Source organism: Triturus cristatus, chromosome 2_2, assembly GCF_964204655.1.
Source record: "Triturus cristatus chromosome 2_2, aTriCri1.1, whole genome shotgun sequence".
In the NCBI taxonomy this organism is placed as follows: domain Eukaryota; kingdom Metazoa; phylum Chordata; class Amphibia; order Caudata; family Salamandridae; genus Triturus; species Triturus cristatus.
The window spans coordinates 975740763-975763335 of record NC_140582.1 but is presented as its reverse complement, the minus strand read 5'-3'; the positions used below and the strand labels follow the sequence as shown (position 1 = coordinate 975763335).

Here is a 22573-nt window from a genome sequence, read left to right as displayed (position 1 = left end):
AACAAGACAGCGGGCCTTTTCTATTTATGCTGCCAGGATCAGGAACAACCCTCTGTATCCAACACCCCATTGCTGCTCACATTTAGGAAAGAGTTGAGAACTCACCTCTTTAACCCCTTCCATGCCCATGACGGAACGGTTCCGTCATGAGCATCGGTTGCGCTGTGCTCATGACGGAACCGTTCCGTCATGGGCCCGCCCGCGCTCGAACCATTCAGCACCGCGGGGGAATTCCCGCAGCGCTGAAGGGGTTAAAGAACACTACATTATAATGAAGTAAATATCCATAACCAGATTCCTCTCCTCTTACTCGTTGACTTTATGCTTATCTTTGTCCATGTACAGCGCTCCACTGCCTATTGGCTAGGTTTGTGCTATAGAAATACCATATACATATACATTTTCAAATAAGAAGCCTTCTCATAACCTGGAGTTCTTACATTTGGCAACTCCAGCAGCTGGTTGTAACTGTTAACACACAGGACCCTGTGTTTTATTCAGACTTAGTGCTATTCTTACTAGTACATGCTTCTCTAGGCAGCAAACCTGTGAAAGATATGTTTGCCATTCATAGTACTAAACGTGTTTCATTCTCAGTTATGCCACTGGAGTTAGGGGCTTTGCTAACACCAAATGCTTACATGTTGAGAAAATAGGCTTTAAGGCATCTATCTACTCAGTTTTCACTCCAAAATAATTACCATCCATGCTATGCAGAATTGGGGCTTAAGTATCTAAAAGACATTAACAAACTGGTACTCCTGCTATTTGGATCTTAGTTAAGGTTAACCTTGCTACAAGCTTAAATTGTGAACTTATTTTAGACTGCATGCCTCTAGGTGCATCTCATAAGATCTGCTGGTTAATTTATAGAAACAAGAGGAGTAAAGCTAAGATGACACGATCACTTTAAAACTTCCTGAGATATGGTAGCTGCAGACAAGACTTGGTCAAAAAATGTTTTTACAGCGTAGAAGCTTCTGAATGGAGTCCACTGAATTAGCAAAACCTAGAGTGAGATTCTTTATACTGATCAAGATGAGCATTGGAATGGGATCTTATTTAATACTGGTGCACAATGTGTATGATCATAATCTGCTAACAAAGCTTACAGTTGTGACTGTAAACCACTAAAGGATGGACTTCTTTCAATTTGGTTAGACTAGAGGTCTCCAAAGGGTAGCTCGGAAGCTACCGGTTGCTTTCCATTACCCTGAAAGTAGCTCTCGGATATGCAGCTCAGAATAGTACTTGATTCAGAGGGTCTACTCTAGCCATATTGAATAAGGTCACTTTGCAAGAAAAAGACAATGTTTTCTTTGAGTGTGTTAACTCCAAATAGAATGTGCATATTTGATACGAAATCGTGTATTATGAGAAACTGATATGCTATTGTTTGAAAACAGAATGATCGAAAATCCAAAACATATTTAAACTGTTCTTTGAATGATAGTTCATGCCGAGTTGTGGAGGTTTATAGCTTGCTGAATTTCCTGTGGGCACTTACTGTTGTGATATATGTCATTGGCCATGTGGAGGCTTTTTATTATGATTAAACTTTACTTTTCCTGACACTGCTATCATGGGTCAAGTTGGTTGGTGTTCGATTACAATATTGAATTTTAAGTATTGTCCAACCAAGATCCAGACTATAACCTACAGTTTTATCATGAAGGTGAGTATACAAAGGTAAGTATGGTTCTTAACTCCACAACTATTTATCGAAAAAAAAATATATCAAGTTTTGTGGAATACATCTTGGAGGCCCCCATTAGTAATCCTGCAAGATGTGCACGCTATTGTAATTGGCTCTGATGTGCTCCCTACTGTAACAATTGTCAAAATCATCAGTATCTCAGGACTATCTATTTTCATCATTCCGAAGTAGCTCTCCTGATAGAAAAGATTGGAGACGCTTGGGTTAGACCAAGTTTATGTGATAACAGCTCAATACAATCTTTGATGCATCATGCGATTTTGTTTGATTCTGTAAAAAACCTGCCCGTATGGTGTATTTAGCCTCACTGTTGAAAAAGGAATATTTTTCCAGGTGCAAACTTCAGCTATCACCGCTGCCGGCACACCTGCAGCACTGCCAAGACCACTGACATAGCGGAATCCGCCCGCAAGAACACAACCAAACCGAAAACCCTGCAATGCATCCTCAACGTCCGATCCCTCCACAAACACGCCACTGAAATCTGGGACCTCTTCGACAGCACTACCCCGAACGTAGCATTCTTTACCGAAACCTGGACCAATACCACCTCGGGACCGGACATCGCCATTGCCATTCCCCAAGGATACAAGATCTCCAGGAAGGACCGCCCCACCCGCCCGGGAGGAAGAATCGCCATCGTCCACAAATCCACCCTCCACCTGAGCACACTCCCCGACGAGCCCACAGACCTGATAGAACACCTTCACTTCAAGATACTGGCCAGCCCTACCTCCACCCTCCGAGGAACCCTCATCTACCGACCCCCTGGACCCCGCAGACTTTTCGCCAACTCCATCACGGACATCATCTCCCCGCATGCCATCGCGTCCACCAACTACACCCTACTGGGAGACTTCAACTTCCACCTCGACAACCAACTGGACCCCAGCACGACATCCCTCCTGGACAACCTCCACAAGGGGACTGAACCCACGCACTCAGCAGGAACACCCTCGACCCCCTCTTCACAACAGGAAACTCCATCAACTTCAGCCACACCACCGAACTCCCATGGACCGACCATCGATGCGTCCACTTCACGTTCAGAACACCCACCATCCACAGACACCAGCACCTGCTCCCACGAAGAAACTGGACCAGAATCACTGAAGACCAGCTAACCTCATCACTCAGCAACTCCACCCCAACCATCGCGGAAAACGACAACGCTACCACCGCAGTCCGAACCAAGCACAGATGGATCTCAGACCGCGCCAACACCATAGCCCCCCTCAAGAAAAACAACACCACCCACACCAAGAAAGCTAGATGGTTCACCACCGAACTTCGAGAGTCCAGACGCACTTGCCGCCGCCTCGAAAAGGCCTGGAGGAACACCAAATCTACAGAAAGCCCACAACAACTTCAGAGCCGCCACCAACGCCCACCACCAACTCATCAGAAATACGAGGAAAAAAGTGATTGAAGACAGAATCTCCACTCATGCACACAACAGCAAAGAACTCTTCAACATCATCAAGGAGTTCGCCCAACCCACCCGCGAGTCCACCGACATCCTTCCCCCCACAAAACCTCTGCGACAAACTCAGCACCTTTTTCCACCACAAAATCAAGAGCATCTACGACAACTTCGATGAAGACAACCAACACACTGAACCCTCACCAACCACCCCCGACGCCCTGAAGCCAGTGATCGACAACCGGACAGCCCTCACCACCGAAGACACACTGAAGACGATGAAGTCAATCCACTTCGGGGCCCCCACGAACCCCTGCCCCCACCACATTTTCAACAGAGCCGCAGACACCATTGCACACATGCTCTGCCACACCATCAACCGCTCCCTGGCAACCGCCTCATTCCCTGACGACTGGAAACACGCTGATATCAACCCCCTCCTGAAGAAACCCTCGGCGGACCCCACCGACCTCGAAACCTACCGACCCATCTCCCTGCTCCCGTTCCCAGCGAAAGTCATCGAGAAAGCCATCAACAGCCAACTCGCCACATTCATCGAAGAGCACAACATCCTCGACTCCTCCCAGTCCGGCTTCAGAAAACAACACAGTGCGGAAACCACCCTCCTCATCACAACAGACGACATCCGTACCTTACTGGAAACAGGAGAAACAGCAGCCCTCATCCTCCTTGACCTCTCAGCGACATTTGACACAGTCTTTCACTGCACTCTAATACGCAGACTCCATGACGCAGGGAACCAAGACAAGGCACTTGACTGGATCCGAGCCTTCCTCTCCGGCAGAACACAGCGGGTCAGACTCCTCCCTTTCCTCTCGGACCCTACACCTACCGAGTCCCCCAGGGGTCCTCCCTCAGCCCTACGCTCTTCAACGTCTACATGGCTCCGCTCGCCCCCATCGTCAGAACCTACGGACTCAACATTGTGTCATACGCAGACGACACCCAACTCATCCTCTCCCTATCCAACGGACCCAACACCGCCAGAAACAACTTTCGAGAAGGCATGGAAGCCGTCGCCAAATGGATGAAAAACAGCTGCCTACAACTAAACACCAACAAAACGGAAGTACTCATCATGGGCCCAAACCCAGACGCCTGGAACAACATCTGGTGGCCCCCCGCCCTCGGAAGCCCGCCCACCCCCATGGACCACGCGCGCAACCTGGGAATCATCCTGAACTCAGAGTTCAAAATGGACCGCCAGATCAACTCAGTCTCGTCTTCCGGCTTCCACACCCTCCGCCTCCTACGTAAGACCTTCAAATGGATCCCCTTCGAACACAGAAAGACCGTCACTCACGCCCTGGTCACCAGCAGGCTCGACTACGGCAACGCACTCTATGCCGGAATAAACAAAAACCTCACCTGCAAGCTACAGAACATCCAAAACGCCGCCGCAAGACTGGTCCTCAACCTGCCAAGACACTGCCACATCTCCCATCACCAGCGCACACTCCACTGGCTCCCCATCAAAGCTAGAGTCACCTTCAGGATGTTAACCCACGCTCACAAGGCCCTCCACGACACCGGATCAGCATACCTGAATAGCCGACTCAAATTTCATGCACCCCAAAGGACCCTACGAGCAGCCCAGCTTTCCTACGCCATGGTCCCCCGCACCAGAAAGACCGGATCGGGAGTCCGCTCCTTCTCCTTCCGCACGGCCAGAGCCTGGAACGACCTTCCGCTCCACCTCAGACAGATAACATCGCTCCCCATCTTCGCAAGAAACCTCAAAACCTGGCTCTTCGACAGACCCCCTCCTTGATGGACTGGAACCTGCAAACCTCCCCCTCCCCCCCACACCCCTCAGCACCTTGAGACCCTTACGGGTGAGTAGTTGCGCTTAACAAACACCTGATTTGATTTGATTTGATTCATTAACCTAAAACTTACCACAAATAATGCACCACAAATTGTCTAATCATTCTGAAACTACTGGCACTATGATTCAGAGGATACAGGGTACCTTAAGGTAACTTTGCTAATTCAGACTCTCACAGGGGTCGTGATGCTGCATTTTTGATACCAGAGCTTTACTGCTTAGGACAATCTTAACTTTAGACTTAAGGTCCATTCAACAATATGCATAGTTCTAGCAGCTGCCTCGGAATGATCTCCCACTGGCAGGAAAAACTCCTCTCTGCTAGTCAACATAAAGATCATAGAGAGTTGGGGTGGGGCATGCAGTTAAGGAGCTAAACATTTTGCACATCAGTCCAGAAGGTCCTACATCTTTTTACAGGTAAGCACTAAACACATGGGTGGTGAGGGAGGAGGACACTAGTTCACTCCCAAATCCCTGAAATTCTTTTAAGAGGACAAAACCAATTAGTAAAGGTGATGTGGTTTTGAATAACTGTTCTTCATTTGAGTCGATCTTAATTCCTATCATGTGAGCTAGTTTTGCGCCTACATACCTGTACAACCCTACAGCTGATGTGTGAGAATCACAAAAGTTTGCAAGTCACCAGGTTTTCATTAAAACTCTGTCAAAGTGAGTCATTACAACTTTATGTACACGCTGCACATATACAAGATTAAAAGGAGAGGGTTATAATACACACTTCAAAGGTGCTGACATATTTCTGCATATTTAACAGCTAAAATGTTTCACACATTTGTCAGGTACTTGAAACTTGTTGCACTACATATTGCACACAGCCAAAACAGGTTAAGGAGATAATATTCCCTGCTTCCGTGAAGATTGCAGAGCAAAGTATACAAATGATATTCACTCAATCGTTAGACAAACATCGGGGTGGACATTAAACAAGAAACATAGTTGTTTATTTACTAGTCATCTATTAAAAGCAAAGTTCCTGCAAATATGCCATTACCTTAATGCTGGATTCCCAACAAGCAGTGCATGTTTGGCAGTACATATTTGCGTTGACTATCTTAGAACAGTAGAATACACGTTTCCACTAAGGGATATATGACTGATGAGCACCATGTTCAAGTAATGAACTATCATCTGGACTGTTATGACATAAGAAGAAATAAAGAACTTTTAAATTAAGGACACAGTTCGTTGAAGCTCGGGCATTGTTGGGAGTTCAACAATTGTTGTTGCCAGAATTAAGGTTATGGACCTTCTTTTTATCGGCATGTAAGTGAACTTGTGAAACAGGAGAATGTAAGAAAAGAAAATAATGTGGTTCCGACCATTAAGATTGCTAATGCATTTTGTAGAAAATGCTTCTTGAAAACACAATCAGCTATCATCTGTAAACCGAAGATACACAGTAGAGCATTGCATTTCAATGATGTGATCAATTGATAAAGAACATCCAAGGACAAAGTAACATATTTTCTAGTGGCAACTGCAATGGAAAAGTATAGTAGAACCAAAGAGTAAAGGAGTTGCATGGCACAATGGAAAACAGAAAAGGTTCTCCACCAGAAAAGTGAAAATACAGTCAATTTGGATATGGTAGCTACCAGAGATAGCACAGAAAAGGGGGTGATAAAGCCAAGCCAAGTCTCGTCTTCAACAAGGTGGAGTTGATGAAAAGGTCACTGTGTGGCCAAGAATTCACAATACACTTTGACTTTTAGACTTCTTGTTACTTGAACATGGGCAGAATTCTATTCCTGAAATGGAATCTTTCAATAAAAGCACCTAGGAGATCTCCGTGGTCAGACACAGCACCAAAACGAGTGGCTGCTACAGAATTCATAATGGTCTTCGTATGTGCATTCATTAGGGGAAGTGGTAACATGCAGTCGTCTAAAGGTGTAAGGATGACCGTACTGGAAAAAGGCTTTGATAAACTCAATTGTGTACTGTAGAACATTAACAGTGTATCAGCAGAAAATACTTCACCTAAAAAGAGTATTAAGATACAGCAGTTAACATACAAATGTTCACTAAGAGGATGACATATGTCTGCTTTGCACAAAATAACGTTTTTAGCTCTAGTCAATTTGCCAAGAAGCACCAAATTATGGTCTTGCCCTTTTGTAAGGAGGGGCAGGGGGGGGTTAAAGTGCAACTGTAAGGAAAGGTGGTTAGAAGATGCCATACCATCCTGCTAGAAGCGACATATTACCAGGGCCACTGGAATTATGCGCCAGGGGATGGCCAAATTATGCAGCAGGGTTGAGTAAATAATGATGTGTGTTTTGGCACATTTTGTGATAGTTCTACATCGTTATGTTGTTATTTTTACACTTGTTAACACTGTCTGAGCTTTGGTTGCACCTTATTAGCACCAGTGTAACAACTAAATCTATATGTTTCTGCTCTCTGGCAAACTCCTCACCAGAGAATACATATACCTTGACTCAAGATCACAAATCTTCATCGATTTCACACAAGATGGTGTGAGACTCACTGTATCCACGGTAGGCTTTCTGAGGACGCCGACCAAAATTACTATACGTTTTAGCAGTACCGTTCCACTGTTGCAAAAATTAACAGATACTCATTTGTATGACAAAGGTTTTGAGGTTAAGATTCCTCAGTGCCCTCTTAGTACCCCCAGTGTCATCCTTATCTCAAATCCTTGATAGGTTGGAACAACTGGGAGACAAACGCCAGCTATATCCAAAATAGCACCATCATCTGTTATTTCATCCAAAACAAGTCACCATCTCATCAACCTCGCATGCGTACGATGGTACAATGGCAAAGAGATTCATCTATGCATCAAAATCTGCCTTTAGACAGTTGATCTTGTAGAAACTGCTACCTGTGTGTACATTTGCAATAGTGGAGAAAGAGGAACAAGCATAAGTTGTTGCATTAGATGTCCCAAAAAAGACCATCGTCCTGAGAAGATAGTAGCTCCTAAAGCCTTACCATCAGTCTCTCCAGACCACGACAAAGGAGTTATTTATTTCTTTATTTTAATTCTGTTACCTTGATGCTGGTGCTGCTATCAAGGGTGAAAGTTAGCTTACCAGCGATGGTGACAATGGACCTCTGAGGCACAACTTGACTGGATAGAGGTTTTGACATCAGCAGATGCATGGATGAGGAACAGGATGCTGGTCAGGCTGTTGACATCCCATGACTTTAAATTTCTTCTTTTTTTTTTGTTCTTTTTTTTTTTTTGTTGTCCTCATTTGCCTTACCCCACGTAAAAAAAAGAAAAAAAACAACAAAAAAAAAAACTTTTTTTCATAGAATGTCCCGTTGAACCAGCTGTTTATTTGCAGCACTTCAGCCTAAGACATTCCAATTACTCAAAGGAGGATCGTGGGAAGAAGATTTTTACTCCACCAAGGATTTGACATATCCTGCCGGACCATAATGCTGGGAAGCCCTTTTGTTGATAGTCCGAGGGGTGATATAGGCATAATCATAGGACCCGAGGGGGGAAAAAAAAAAAAAAACCCGGACTCCTATCTCCATGACCTCAATAAATCCCAAAATAAAAGATTTTTCTTATTACAGGATCTAGCCATATCCACTTTAGACACTTCATACAACGATGTCAACCATTCTGAGTGAGTCGGTGGTGAGGGCTCAACCCAGTATTTGCATATTTGTCTTCTAGCGATAAGAATCGCATAGAAAAGTAACTATCTTGCAGGCCCCCTAATGGTATCGTCCAAACCAAAAATAATTAACGGTAAACTGATGGTCAGAGGAACCCTAAGAATGGATTCCATTGATGAAAAAACTTCACCCCAAAACTCCTGTAGCAGAGGGCAGTCTTTAAACATATGTATGTCCGATGCTGCGGGGAGGCCACATTTATTGCATGCTTTATCAGGCTGGAATTTTGATAATCTGAGGGGAAAGGTATGCTCTATGGGCTGTAAAAATGTGATTGCGCCTAAGCCAAGCAGGTTTAACAATTTTGAAAAGTGTATTAAATGAATCCCTCCAAATCGAGTCACATTGCATACTCATCTGCTGCCCCCATAGATCATCTGCTAATTTAAACTCGCCGTCTACTTCCTCTACTATTGCCCAGTACCATATAGAGACCTCCCTTCTCACTCTAGGCTTTGAAACAAGTTGCTCCTCTAGATTACTCTCCCTTCCTAAAGGCCCGGTACTCTTAGCCTGTGACTGTACCCAGCTTTTCAATTGGATATATTTACATTTTTAGAGTCCGGGCCCAATCATCTCATAGAGCACATCCCAGGGAGGCAGGTCGGCACCATCCAGTAGGTCTCGCCACGTCAAAAACCCTGCATCTCTTAAAGGCTTACTCAAGCTATCGTGGAAGCATGCAGGAGTGCCAGGGGAATCCCATATTGGGGCCTTTCTTGAAAAATAAGCCAACCCTATTCTCCTTCTTATTGCTAACCAGCTACTAGCTAATGACTGAAGGATTTTTAATTTAACTTTTTTAAAGAATTTATGGTCTCCAAACTTGAACATAAAGCCATCTTCTGACAAATCTGAACCCCTCAGCATAGCCCGGAACAGGTGTCCCTCTGTAGTGCTAGTGGGTGTCTTCAGCAGCATACGAGAATGAGATAACTGGAATGCCCATGCATAATATTGCAAATCGGGCATAGCCAGACCCCCCTTCTCCCTCTTAAGCTTCATCCATGCTAACCTAGTAGCTTTATGCTTCCAAATAAATGAGTTTAATTCTCCTTGACATTTTGCCAATTGTTTCATTTTAAAGGCCAGTGGGATATCACCAAAGAGAAACGATATCTTGGGGAGGATAGACATTTTGACCAAGTTAATCCTTCCCAAGATTGATAAAGGAAGATGCACCCATGAATTCAACTGAGTTTGGCATTCTTTAAAGATTTGTTTAAGATTAAATTCTGGGATCTTTTCCACTTCCTGGGTTATTCTGATACCTAAATCTCTCATATTAGTGACAATGTGATGATACGTAGTTTCCATGTTCCTTGCCATGATCTCAGGTTTACTTGGATTAATCTCGTATCCCGAGATCAAGCCAAACTCTTCTGCGCGTGTGATGATCGTGGGGAGGGCACTGTCAAGATCTGCTGTGAAAATTAGTGTATCATCTGCATACAGTGCCACTCTCCTCTCCCACTCTCCTAGTTTAAAAGAGATGATGTTATGTTCTTCTCTTAAAACCTGTGCAAAGGGTTCAATATATAGATTAAACAAGAGAGGGGAAATGGGGCAGCCCTGTCGCGTACCCCTGGTGATGGTAAAAGGATCTGTCAGAGCCCCGTTGACAAGTAATCTGGCAATCGGAGCCTTATACAGTAATTCAATTGCCCGGCAAAAGCCAGCTCCCAAGTTAAACTTTCTCATCACCTCCAAGAGGTATGGCCAGTAAACCCGATCAAAGGCCTTTGTCGCGTCTAATGTTAATACTGCCAAGGGGAGGGAAAAGGAAGACGCAATGTCAATAGCACCTCACCTCAAGTGAGGTCTGTTAATTTTCGCCCTTGGATAAAGCCCTTCTGATCTTGATGGATAACATTGTCCACTACACCCCCTAGCCTTTTTGAGAGGATGGCAGTGAAGATTTTATAATCAGAATTAAGGAGTGATATGGGGCGATAAGATCCACAGTCAGTAGGAGGTTTTCCTGGTTTTAAAACTAGAACAACTGTCGCTTCGCTCCAAGACCCAGGAGGGTCGTCTCCATCCAGCAATATGCTATTAAAAAGTCTCGATAGCACAGGGATTATAGACTCTTTAAGAAGATGATATAACTCTGCTGGAAGGCCATCAGGCCCTGTCGCCTTACCTTTTTTGGTGTTATTGATTGCCATTCTAATTTCGTCTTCAGTGATTTCGTTATCCAAAGCATCATGCTGTACCCTCGTAAGACTTGGTAGCCTGATCTTATCAAGCCAATTACATCTTCTCACAGGGTCCTCAATGGTGTCATTGGTATACATTTCTTGAAAAAATTCACGAAAAGCCACCCCAATGTCTAAATTAGATGACCGAGGTAAACTTTCTCCTTCCACCACTATCTGCTTGATATGGTTCCGGACCTGGTCCGATTTTACTTTCCACGCGAGCAATTTACCGGCACTTTCCCCAAATTCAAAATGGGAAATTTTGCTTGCTTACCATCTGCGAGAGATTCTGTCTTGGAGAATACACTCCAGTTGTTTTTTTAGGGAATCTAATTCTTCCAGATCAGCCTTAAGGTTATTTCCTGGTTTGATATTTAATTTTGATTGGACTCTAGCCATATCCTCTTCTAACTCCTTAACAGCATTACTGAAATTATTTTTCCTAAAGGAGGCACGATTAGTAATACAGCTTCTCCAATAGGCTTTCAAGGTATCCCACACAGTCGATTTTTTCGATGAATTCAGGTTTAAGTTGAGAAACTGAATAGTCTCAAGATTAAGAAATTTTATCTCGTCCTCCTCTAATAATATAGTGCGATCAAAAGACCACGATCTAGGTTTTTGCTGCTGCTGCAAAAGTGTTAAAGAAAAAGCTAATGCAGAGTGGTCTGACAGATGGGATGGAAGATATTCAATAAATATAATCATATCCCTTAACGCATGGCTGAACAGAGCATAATCAATTCTAGATTTATGATGGTATTTTAGATTGATAAACGACACCCCAGGTTGGTCTCCTGCACGCCCTCTCCAAACATCTGAGAGGCCGATCTGTCTCCTAATGCTTAATAGGGTAAAGCGTGATTTGGAGGGAGCCCCAGCTCGTGACTTAAGCGATTTGTCTAATCCAGGATTTAGCACAATATTAAAGTCTCCCATCCAAATAATGGGATCAGGAAAGTCAAGCAGATGGGTACTAATTGTATCTAAAAAGGAAGGATCATCTTGATTAGGTCCGTAGTAGACTACCAAGGTGAAAAGCAAATCCGACAGTGATGTCTTTAGTATAAGCCATCTTCCACTGAAATCCTCTCTACATTCGAGTACCTGTGCCTTTGCTTGTTTTTTAAAGAGAACCATCACCCCTCTAATATTGGCTGTCTGATCTGTGCAGACAAAGACATCGACCCATCTCTGTTTAATTAAAATTTCAGATGTCTCTGCTTTTAGCAGATGTGATTCCTGGATTGCGATGACTTGCGCAGGTGAATCCTTTAAATATTGTAAAATTCTAGCTCTTCTGTTCCTTGTACGCAACCCATTCACATTCCAGGACAGAAAATGGATTAATGCCATACTAGGATTCTTATTTCAAACTTTAATGCCATCCCACCGGCCCGACAAGATATTGACTTTAATAAGCTTTCAAGGACAACGGATAAGTGCTGCATAAACTGCAAAAGGAAGTTAAACCCAAAAAAATAACACTGGGGCAACAAAAAATGAGGACTATTTATACTTTTACCCTTCCCAAACCCCCTCCCCCCTTCCATGGGAAACCCCACCCTTATTACTATGGCCTGATGTAAGGCCATGTTTACGTCTCATTGCTTCTGCTGATCCCCCCCCTATCCCACTACTGAAGGGGTAAGGTCTAAAAAAAAGTGTCCGATACATACACAAAAAAGACGAACCTAAGTAATGTGCTACCATCGATTGAGAGTTAATTAAGAACCCCAATAGAAATTATTATTATTATTTTTTTTCCCTCTTTCCTTCTCCTTTCCCCCCCCCTCTTTTTCCCCCCGTTTCTCTCCTTTCTTTTCCCTTCCCTTTTCCCCTTCTACTTTTCTCACCATTTAATCTTTATTACTAATTTGTATATATGCATCTCTTTCTCTTCTTTTATCTTTCACCTTCCTGAAAGTCAGGGGGGAGGGGGGCATACGCTAGTATATTCAAAATTCCTAAGATGGTTCCGTTCAATCTTTCTTACTTCTGCCTAAGGACTCCAATAGCTCATCAGCCTCATATGGAGATCTAATGTTAAACATTTTGTTGTTATGCATAATCTTGAGGAAGGCAGGAAATCTCATCTGCACTGTGGCACCCAGTGCCCTGAACTTGTCCATTCTCTGTCCCAGTTCCCACTGGTGCTCCAAAGTTACTTTAGATAAATCCGAACGCACCTCATACGAGAAATCTGGTCCCTTTAATGACTTCGCCTTAAGCGCCAAGTTCAGAATCTTCTCCTTTAGCGCATAAGTGAGAAAGTTTATAAGGATTTTCCTCGGTTTCACTCTCCCGGGATTCAATCGAAATGGATCCCTATGGATCCTTTGGATATCTTTTCCAAGGAACTCCAGTGACTCTTCCAGATTGAGAGAGTCCTTAAGCATAGCCACAATATACGCCTTTAAATCACTCCCCTCCTTCCCCTCCGGGATCTCTAAGAGGCGTAAGGTATTCCTTCGTGAATTATTTTCAAGTGACTCCACTCTCTCCCTCAGGACATCTCCATCCCTACGCAGAGCCTGAATTTTATCTTCAGCAAACCCAAGATTAGCCTTAAGATGCTCAACAGAGCCCTCCAGATTCTCAGTCCTTGCATTCAGGAAATCTACTTTATTTTCTAAGGCATCACATGCAGCTCTTATCTCGACCTGGTTCTCTAAGGAAACCGCAAAACCTTGTTTAATGTCGTTCTTTAATGACATGGAGAGGGCCTCTATTGAGTGAGTCTCCACTCCTACCTTCTCACAGTCAATCAGAGTTACAGCCTGGGTTGCATCCTGATCTTGTGCCGCTTCCGAAAAAACAGTAATGGGCGCAGCGTCAACAGGGATGGTAATCATACTATTTGGAGCTACGGGTGATGATGCCACAGAATGCCCCCCTATTAGACCCAGCAAAGGTAGCAGGATACTCCCTCCTGGAGGACAAGAAGGGCAAGACTCTTAGGTCCCCCCCTAAGATGGGAGTACAACACAACTCGAGGGGGGTCTCTTGGCTTGTGATATTTAATATCTCGGGCTGGACCCTAAAAAAGGAGCGAAGAGAAGGGGTAACTTTTACGATAGTAGATTTAGTAGAGGCCTTAGCAGAGCTCTTCTTGCTTGTCTCAGTTACTCTCCTCCCCTTCACAGAAATGTTCTGAAGATTCTGAGGTATATACTCCACCTGAGACAAATCGGTTTGCTGCGCCCTTTTCGTGCCCGATTCTGGTATGCCGAGGGGGATCCTCTGAACCCCTGCCTCCTCTTCTAAACCCCAGGAAACACAGTCCAGTGACCTCTCCTGGGTATTCACCTCTCTCTTTCCCTTCCTTTTGCCCCCTGCTCTGCGTGTACTTTGCTGTGACTTTTGCAGAGTAATTTCAGCCCGACCGGTCTTCTTCGCCCGAGTAGAGAAACATATACTAGTACTCTCTAATAGAGGACTAAAAAGTTTCTTACCGGCCACGGAATCATGCCCCTGGTCTTCGTTATCCTCCACCTCGGCAGAGATAGCAACCTTACCGGCTTTAGGGTCCTTAACGCCACTCTGCAAGAGGTAAGCTCCGATCCCCCTTGTGCTGACGCTGCCTGAGCTCTCCCGAAGGAGACCACGAGCCGCCGCTCTGCGACCGCGTCACATCTCCAGCTCTGTCCCAGCGCGGCAAAAACAGAGGGCAAGAGAGACCGGGACTCATCCAGGGAGCCTCTCCAAAACCTCAACGTAGGTAAATGTCGTCTAATCTCCCGCAAAATCTTCTCTTAAACCGATGATGGCAACATGTGTTCTCGCTCAGTAGGATTGGGGAGTACACAGAGCAGGGACATGCGCTACCGCTCTGCTAGCGGGCGCTATCTATCCCCTGCACCATCACTTTAAATTTCAATGTCAAACAGGAGAGAGAGATCAACTGTGATTTTAATGCTTCTCTGAGCAATCCCCAACGATGTTATTTTGCCCTTGGCATTGATCCTCTGACTTAGATCACACAAGTGCAAGCTTCTTTTCTCTTACCAAAACGCCTAGCTTGCACTCAGGCAAACTCCTGCTTGGTATCTCAACATGCCACACTGCTCAACAGTATGGAAGCAGCACACACAAACTGTTAGTTTATGTTTCTACGCCTTTTTACCACTACAGGCATTGCATTGATCAAAGTAATCCAGAATAGAGGTTTAAAAGTAGCCGAGGAAACTCTTCCCTTCTCATGATAATGACATTCCTACATCTAGAAAAGGGTGAATCAATTAGGTAATTCCCTCAGGAGTAGAGTGAACTCAAACAATCTGCTTCAAGAAGGTTCAACAATAATTAATTAGCATAATGAAAGAATAGTGTTGTTTTTAAGCATCCTAGCACCATAGACTAAAATCTGAAATCTCTGAACCAGATGAGAATTCTGGGACAATAAAGCCTTCTTAGAAGGTGGGGTAACAAATGTATTTTATAGTGTAATGTTTTTAAATATACACACTAGCAAGGGAATTGCACTGATTAACCTTCAAATTCAGGTTATGATATAAGATCAGAGGCCGATCTGTAGGACTCCTAGAGTCAGAGGATCAGTGAAGTGCAAAGGCAAATGTGAAATTCAGAAAGAAAGTATTTGTTCTAGAAGGATGAATGACACACACAAAACCTACTCATTGGTGAAAGGAAAGAAAGAAAATAGGCAAAGTCGATCTTTCTGAGGAACATCAAGAAGTTTACCACTATATTAAAACTGAAACAGATGGAGGCTTGATTGAGAGATTAAGATGAAACTAAGGGTGCCGACTGCAGCTGCAAGACAACAATAGAAAAACTGAAATAGCTGCTAGAACAGCTGTAATGGAAATTGAGAACTGCCCGTAACGAAAGACCACGGAATGTGTGGCATAGGAGAAAAAAATGAAAAGATGATTAATCACTGCATATTCATTCTCATAGGCTAAAAGTAAACGGAAGGTGACCAATAAATATTAAGAGAAAAGTGCAAATTCTTTTCTGTCAAAAGGTCAGTGAAATGGAACTTGTTTGGCAGTGTGGTTACATAGAGAGAGAAATAAGCAAATACTGTTTAAGAATGAACTTTAGCAGAAGACATGATTTTTACTCCAACATTTTTTTAGACTAAAAACACCAATAGTAACAAAACAGGATATTAATTTTCTTGCTTTCTCACGTCTGATTTTTTTGAGTTTACAGTAAGTTATTTCAGCTGCTCATTATCACTATTTGATACAATAAGAATAACTTACTTGAGCACTTGTTGCCTGATGTTGTTTCTCAGCTGGTTCTTGTTGAGATGCGGACTCCATGTATGACCTGCTAAGTGGTTTGACACAAAGCTGTCTACTCGCTGTCGTAAATTTTGATATGCAGGCTAAGGATAAATAAAACCAGTTTAGTGGAAGCAAACAAAACTGCGTGCAACATCACACTGCAAACACAATATCAATTGTAGAGTTAAAAAGAAACCTCGCTGGATCCATATTTTACAAGGGATACCAGTGTTAATCTGAGAAAAATTGGGTAATGCCAAACACACTTTAAACTTATTTCAAATTCAAAATTGTTTTCACTAACTTAATCTTGTTTAACCCTTTTCCCACAGAGGACGTGACATTCATTTTCACTGCACTACTTCTGTAATGGGAAAACATGAACATCACGTCCTCCTACAAGGGTGTGGGCAGTTGCCTTTGCTACCCCACCAAAGGATTCCTCCTTTTATTCTACCAGCAAGAGCTGATGCAAAAGAGCTCCTCCTGCGTTGGAATGATGATGTCAGATAGTCAGGGCATACAAATATGATCGGGGACGATGACGTGGCTGGAGAAGGGTAAATCTCAAAGTCTGCATCTAAGGCAATATGTCCCCTTCTAAGGTCATTTCCCAGCACAGGAGAGGTACCACTGGTAGGGAGAGAATCTCCCCCTTTCAATTATATTCATTCACAAAGGATGGCAGCTAGGGATCGTATCCAGGCTGCGATCCCAAGCTGGAATCCTCCACTACAACAGAGAATTTTCATAGGGCTCGACCACAAGGTCAAATTATTGGTTAACCTTTCCTCTTCCATGGGTGAGGGTGGGGGAGGGGGAGGGGAGAGCAATAGACCCTGCCCTACCCTGCAGATTAATTCTCCCAGAGAAGAGCAAAAGTCAACAAGAGACCAGGATAATATGAAAGAAAGTATTTTTCTTTTTTTTTCGGCCTGTGCCCAGGGGAATAATAGCACAACCTGAGCAAATGATGCCACGTGAAAACACCAATGGAAAGGGGAAAGTCTTCTCTTTTCAACTATGTCCCCAAACCTACTGAAAGGATTCCTGCTCAGGAACCTCAGATGGACACAAACCCAAATTTACCTATTAGGCAGCCACGGACTTCAGAACAGGTGGGTGGCTTAGCATAAGGGCTGATCCCTATCCGGGGCACCAAAAATGGAAAGACTTTGCCCTACCCTAAGGGGCCAAGTAGCACTGCCTCCTCCGTGAATGGTGTCTGTGGAAGCGAAAAGGCCACTAAACTCCAGGGTTGTATGGTAGGCGCTGTTCTTTTTTACATGCGCCCAAATCCAGGGACATAACAGCACTACTCCGGCAGGTAAGAAGATGAAAGAGATACTGTTGGAAAGGGAAGTATGTCACCTTTCCATCTTTGCCCCTCCCCAAAGGATTCTGGCTCGGGGGTTATGTCAACCCACTTCCTGTGCCTTTACGAAAAGAATATCCGCTGAGGGTAGCAGTAAAATTCTAATTCCTGACCAAGGAGCCTTTTGGTAGGTCATTAGTGGCCCTCCTGCAAAGATATGTGCTAGGCAATCACTGTCCTTTAGCAAGAATCCTTTAGAAGGATTGTGAGACTCCCTTTTCCAATTATCCTTCTCCAAGTATTATTTCTGCCTGAGGTGCTGAAGATTTTGCCTCTTTTAATGATGTCAGTTATTCTCTGGTGCTTAGTATCCCCCTGGGCACTGAGATACAGTAAGAAGGGCTTGTAGGAAAGGAGAGTTCCTCCTCTTTTCAGCGGTGTCCACCTAGGATATGAGAGCATGTTTTTGATTTGCATGGAGGTGTGTACACAACAACAAAGGAATTCCTCAGAAGCTTCTTCGTAAAGTCTTGCATTGCACCAAACTGCCAAATGTGAAATTCTGCTACAGACAGGAAGTACATGCCTCACTATTATTCAAGATGAGAGCACTTTCTCTGTCATGGTTATGGACTAATTGGTAGAAGCGCATAAGGTCAACTATATACTTGATTATAACATGGGAGGGGTAGATAAAAAAAACTGGCTAGTTACCAACTCATAAAACCTCCACTTGGGAACAAGAAGTTGGCTATCCAGCTGATTCATTTGGACTTGTACAATGCACATGCTGTTGTGGTCAGATTACCACTTCAGCCACTCAGAACTGAAAGATAGGCACTCTCCAGACTGATACTTTCAACAGAGAATACGAGTCATTAATATTGAGAACTGACAACATTCTCAATAAAGAGAATGTAAAGCTTATACACAGCTAGGAAGAAGGCAGGAGGCTTGATATTTTTTTCCCCTGTACACACCCACGTCATGCCCGTGCATTCAGACTTGCTTCACTTTGTACAGCACAACGATTCGTTTCTGCAAACTTGAATGAAGTTGACCAGTCAGTTCAAGAGTTAGTATCTGACTTTGTATGGATGTGCAAGTAAAAATACCTTCAAAAGATCATTTTTGACTTATGTACACTATCTTTGAAAATGTTTCATCTGCACTGGAAAATTATAGAACATTTTTTTACCCAACATATTACTATACTCCATGTAGAAAGCTGGCTCTTTATGTGATATATCAAGAACCGGAAATACCGTGTAAAGAGTCCAGGGGTTCCCTCAAGAGTGGATAGGGGCTTTCTATGCAATCCCAGAGTGCTCTATTAGAGGGTAGTGTGATCGAGCAGCATTAGGCTTAACACAAAGGAGTGCAAGACATTTGCAAATAAACCCTATGATCAATAAATGACAACACAACTCAAGAAGGAGATCCACACCAATTTAGAAAAATATCAAGTATCTTTATGCATGTTTAGGCATCAGAGAAAAATCGTTCAGCTAAGTACATTTTTAAATATAAATTCTGTTCAATTTAAAAAGTGGGCAGAGTGCAATTTCTGAGTTTGGCAATGTTATCCTATCGAAGGAAGAACAAGTTCTGCAAACAGGTATAGTACAGCGACTTACAAGACCAATCTCCAGGAGTTAAGGTAAGTGGTGTGCAAGGTCCAAGGCAGCACCAGCGCTTCACCACCAGCAGCACGGCGAGACCAGAGGCAGGGTGCAAAACAGCATCAGAAGCCCAATTTATTTCAATGGAGATCGGTCACTGCGGAAGAAGCTGCGGGCTCTGGATAAGCGACAAGTCGGGCTGGACCAACATGATTGCTATGGTTGGGGACGTGGGGAAACCTTTGGTCCTCTTCGCCAAGGCCCAGGGGCGATGGGTGCAGGGGTGTCCTTAGACGTCGAGTTTTTCCTTACTGGAGCAGTCGTGGTTAAGAGAGCCTGCGTGCAGAGGGTGCAGGCGACATGGGGGAGTCCAGAAGGGATGACACCACGATGGACTCGACCTCTAGAGGGCTGGGGGAGCTTGTTGACACCAGTGGCCCACTTCAACTTGGGCCGGAGGCGATGGGTGCAGTGGTCATTTCGGGTGCCGGGTTTTGGAGGTTCCGGAGGCTCCTCAGCATCTTCTCTTTTGGAGTTTCTTCAGAACATATCCGCTGTTCATGGGAGGCCTTGAGTATTTTTCGAAGGCAGGCAGTCCTACCTGGTTTCTGGAGTCAACAGCTGCAGAACGAGTCGACTTTGGCACAGTTTTCGACGAGGGATGCAGACAGGCCGGCAGGGTTGGTACCAGGTCAGCTGCTTGTTTTCTCCTCTCTGCTTTTGCAGCTCTTCTGTGTCCTCCCTCTTCTTAGGCCATGAGGATCTGCTTCTCTGCTGCCAGGGTATCCCCTAAACACTGAATTTAGGGGTGTTAAGGGAGTGTAGGGTAGTAGCCAATGGGCTCATGACCCTTTGGGTCACTACTCCCCCTCTATGACCACTTCCTCTGGGAAATGAGCATTGTGATGGAATTCCCAAGTATTCCATCACAAAGATTGATACTTTTGAAAAATGGTGTCCACCCCACAGTAGCTCATGTTAGGGGTGGTACTACTCTGGAGGTGGCACGCCTACACGACTAAATAATTTTCCCACCTGTCTAGGTGCCAATCCCTTCTTCACAATCTTGAAAAGGTTGACTATTTACTCTCGACAAGGGCAGGACTAAAACGTTTTCCAGAGTAGGCAGAGACCTCCCACACCAACTAAAAAAAGGTAGGGGTACAGGGAAATGAGTTTGGGGGAGTAGATATTTTCCCTGTGGAGAATAAATAAATACAAGCTTGTAAGAAATAAGCTTGGAACTTTTCTAGGTTTTAAAACCTATTACTGTGAACTCTTGAAGGTCGTAATTCTGCATTCATGCAAGGTCAGGGACCTTGGGGCACATTCTTTCTGACTTCCTTTAAGAATGGGGATTCTATGTCATTTTTGGCAAATGGAACATAATGGCTTTACCTTTGCTATTTTATCTAAACATAGGCATTCATCAAACATGTTTAATAAAGTTATGAATTACAGAAATAATATTTAATGCTGTTTTTAAAAGTAGCATGGAAGATAAGCAAAACTGTAACATTCATCTCCAAGTTGCGAATACTTTTTGGGACGTTACTTTGTAAGCAAACAAACTGCAAACAGGTTAGCAAAACAGTCTCTAAAACATTCATCCGTGGTTTTTTTTAATTAAAGTTGGAAACATTGTTCGGGGTACATCATTTGCTTTCAAAATAAAATCACTAATCTTGCTTCAATTCTTCTGCGTTAATTTTCACATAATAAAGGAGCATTCTGGGAGCATTATAAGTAGCCACAATGTGTTACATTTTGGAAACATCAGAATAGAATCTTAGATAGCTCTGCCAGAAAACCAGTCAGTAATGCAAACTGAGTGTACAGCTCGCAGAATTTCCTTAGAACGCTCATCCTAACATAAAGACTCCATGTTATTAATCCTTGTACACAAATTAGAATCTTACACATAACGCTGCATATCTTTCTTTAGCAGAACACAGTCCTCTTTCTGGCAACCATATTGAGGCACTGTAAACTGACAGTCAAAGAACAATAAGTCCTGGGTATCTGACAACAGGAGTTCCCCAATCCTATAAATAGATCAGACAGAAGTGTGATGTAGAAGAGGGGCAGTAGCACATTTAAGATGAGAAGGTTGTTGTTCAGCCAAGTTAGTTATTAAGCCATTTAGTTTCACTTTAGGCCGTGACCAATGCTTTGGTTGATAGGCACCCCAATAGCTATTTACTGTTAGTGTGGATCAAGCAGGGGAGACACAATGGTATAGGGTAGTCAGCACCACTAGACAGATACAAGGGACTTAAGATTGTCATTATTTGCTAAGGTCAGTGATTGACGGATTTAAAGAAAAATTGTATTTGTTGAGAACGGTTTGAGAAGGCAAGTTGACTGTTGAATCTTAACTAGAATAGGATGATGCATGGATTGACACCAAACAGAAAAAGAGAACAAGCATTGGCATAGCCAATAGGTCTCGCCTTTGGGAACTTATAAGTGTTTAGCCATGTAACAGTTGATGTTGTTGCACCAAGGACATTCTGTTGGATAACTAAACACTTATAAGGTCCCAAAGGCGAGACCTATTGGCTATGCCAATGCTTGTTGTAAAAGGTACAGCCACATAGTGGTCGAACTCGAAAAAGCCATGTGGACAGAGTTGGACTTTTGGTCCCAAGATATCTAATAATAACAGCAAACTTCGGCCCTACCCAACCACTACTTGAACACCATGCCATCCTCCGATTACTCACGAAACAAGCATTGGCAAAGCCAATAGGCCTTTCCTTTGAAACCTATTGGCTTTGCCAATGGTTTTTAACCAAGCTGTACAGCATTCCCTTTACTGTGCAGCATGGCTAAAAGAGAAAAAAGCTGATGATCCTATGAGCCTGCATCAATACGTAGCTGTGCACACCAAGCATCTGTGTGCCTACACAATGATTCAAGATTGTTTTTTTCCTTTTGTTTAGTGATTAGAGTGGAATCAGTAAATAAAAAAAAGAAAGTAGTTGTGCCTGTGGGGGAAACAATTCTGGGACAGCACCAAAAAGAGGGCAGAGGGGATCGGAATCATGGAGGGTGGGGGAAAGCGATGGGTGTGCGCCTGGACTGAAGCATTACGGAGGGTGTGGGTAGGGCAGCAAATGCGAGAGAAAGCAATTTAAAGGGGGGGGGGGGAGAGGGGGAGAAGCACCGGGCTAGGAAATCAACCTGGCAGGGAGAAGAACCCAAGGGTGAGCCCATTATGGAAGGGAGGGGAGGGTAAACAATGGGTAAGAGAGCAACATGAGCATGGCAGATGGTGGAGAAGTACATGAGGGAGACTGCTGGAAAACAAATGCACTGTTGTGGAGTGCTTAAACAAATAGAAGCAAGTATTCGCAAAGCAGATAGGTCTCGACTTTGAGGTCTATTGGCTTTTCTAGTGGTTCCTAGACTTGCTGTACAGCATCCTCCATGCTGTGCAGCATGGCTAAAAACCATTGGCATAGACAATAGATCTCAAAGGTTCGGTCAGTTGGCTTTGTC

The 22573-nt window shown here is 43.8% G+C and overlaps 1 protein-coding gene across 2 annotated transcripts in view; it reads right to left on the bottom strand.

Annotated features, from left to right (window-relative positions):
• The window catches only part of BOD1L1 (biorientation of chromosomes in cell division 1 like 1), a 338666-nt gene that overhangs the window by 243800 nt on the left and 72293 nt on the right, over positions 1–22573 (bottom strand). For both annotated transcript variants that reach the window (XM_085642404.1, XM_085642402.1), the window contains exon 2: positions 16109–16233. Coding sequence is in view for 1 of the 2 variants with exons in the window: in XM_085642402.1 (XP_085498528.1) it covers positions 16109–16233 (125 nt within the window). In the remaining variant the exon portion in view is untranslated. The remainder of the gene's footprint in view (positions 1–16108; positions 16234–22573) is intronic.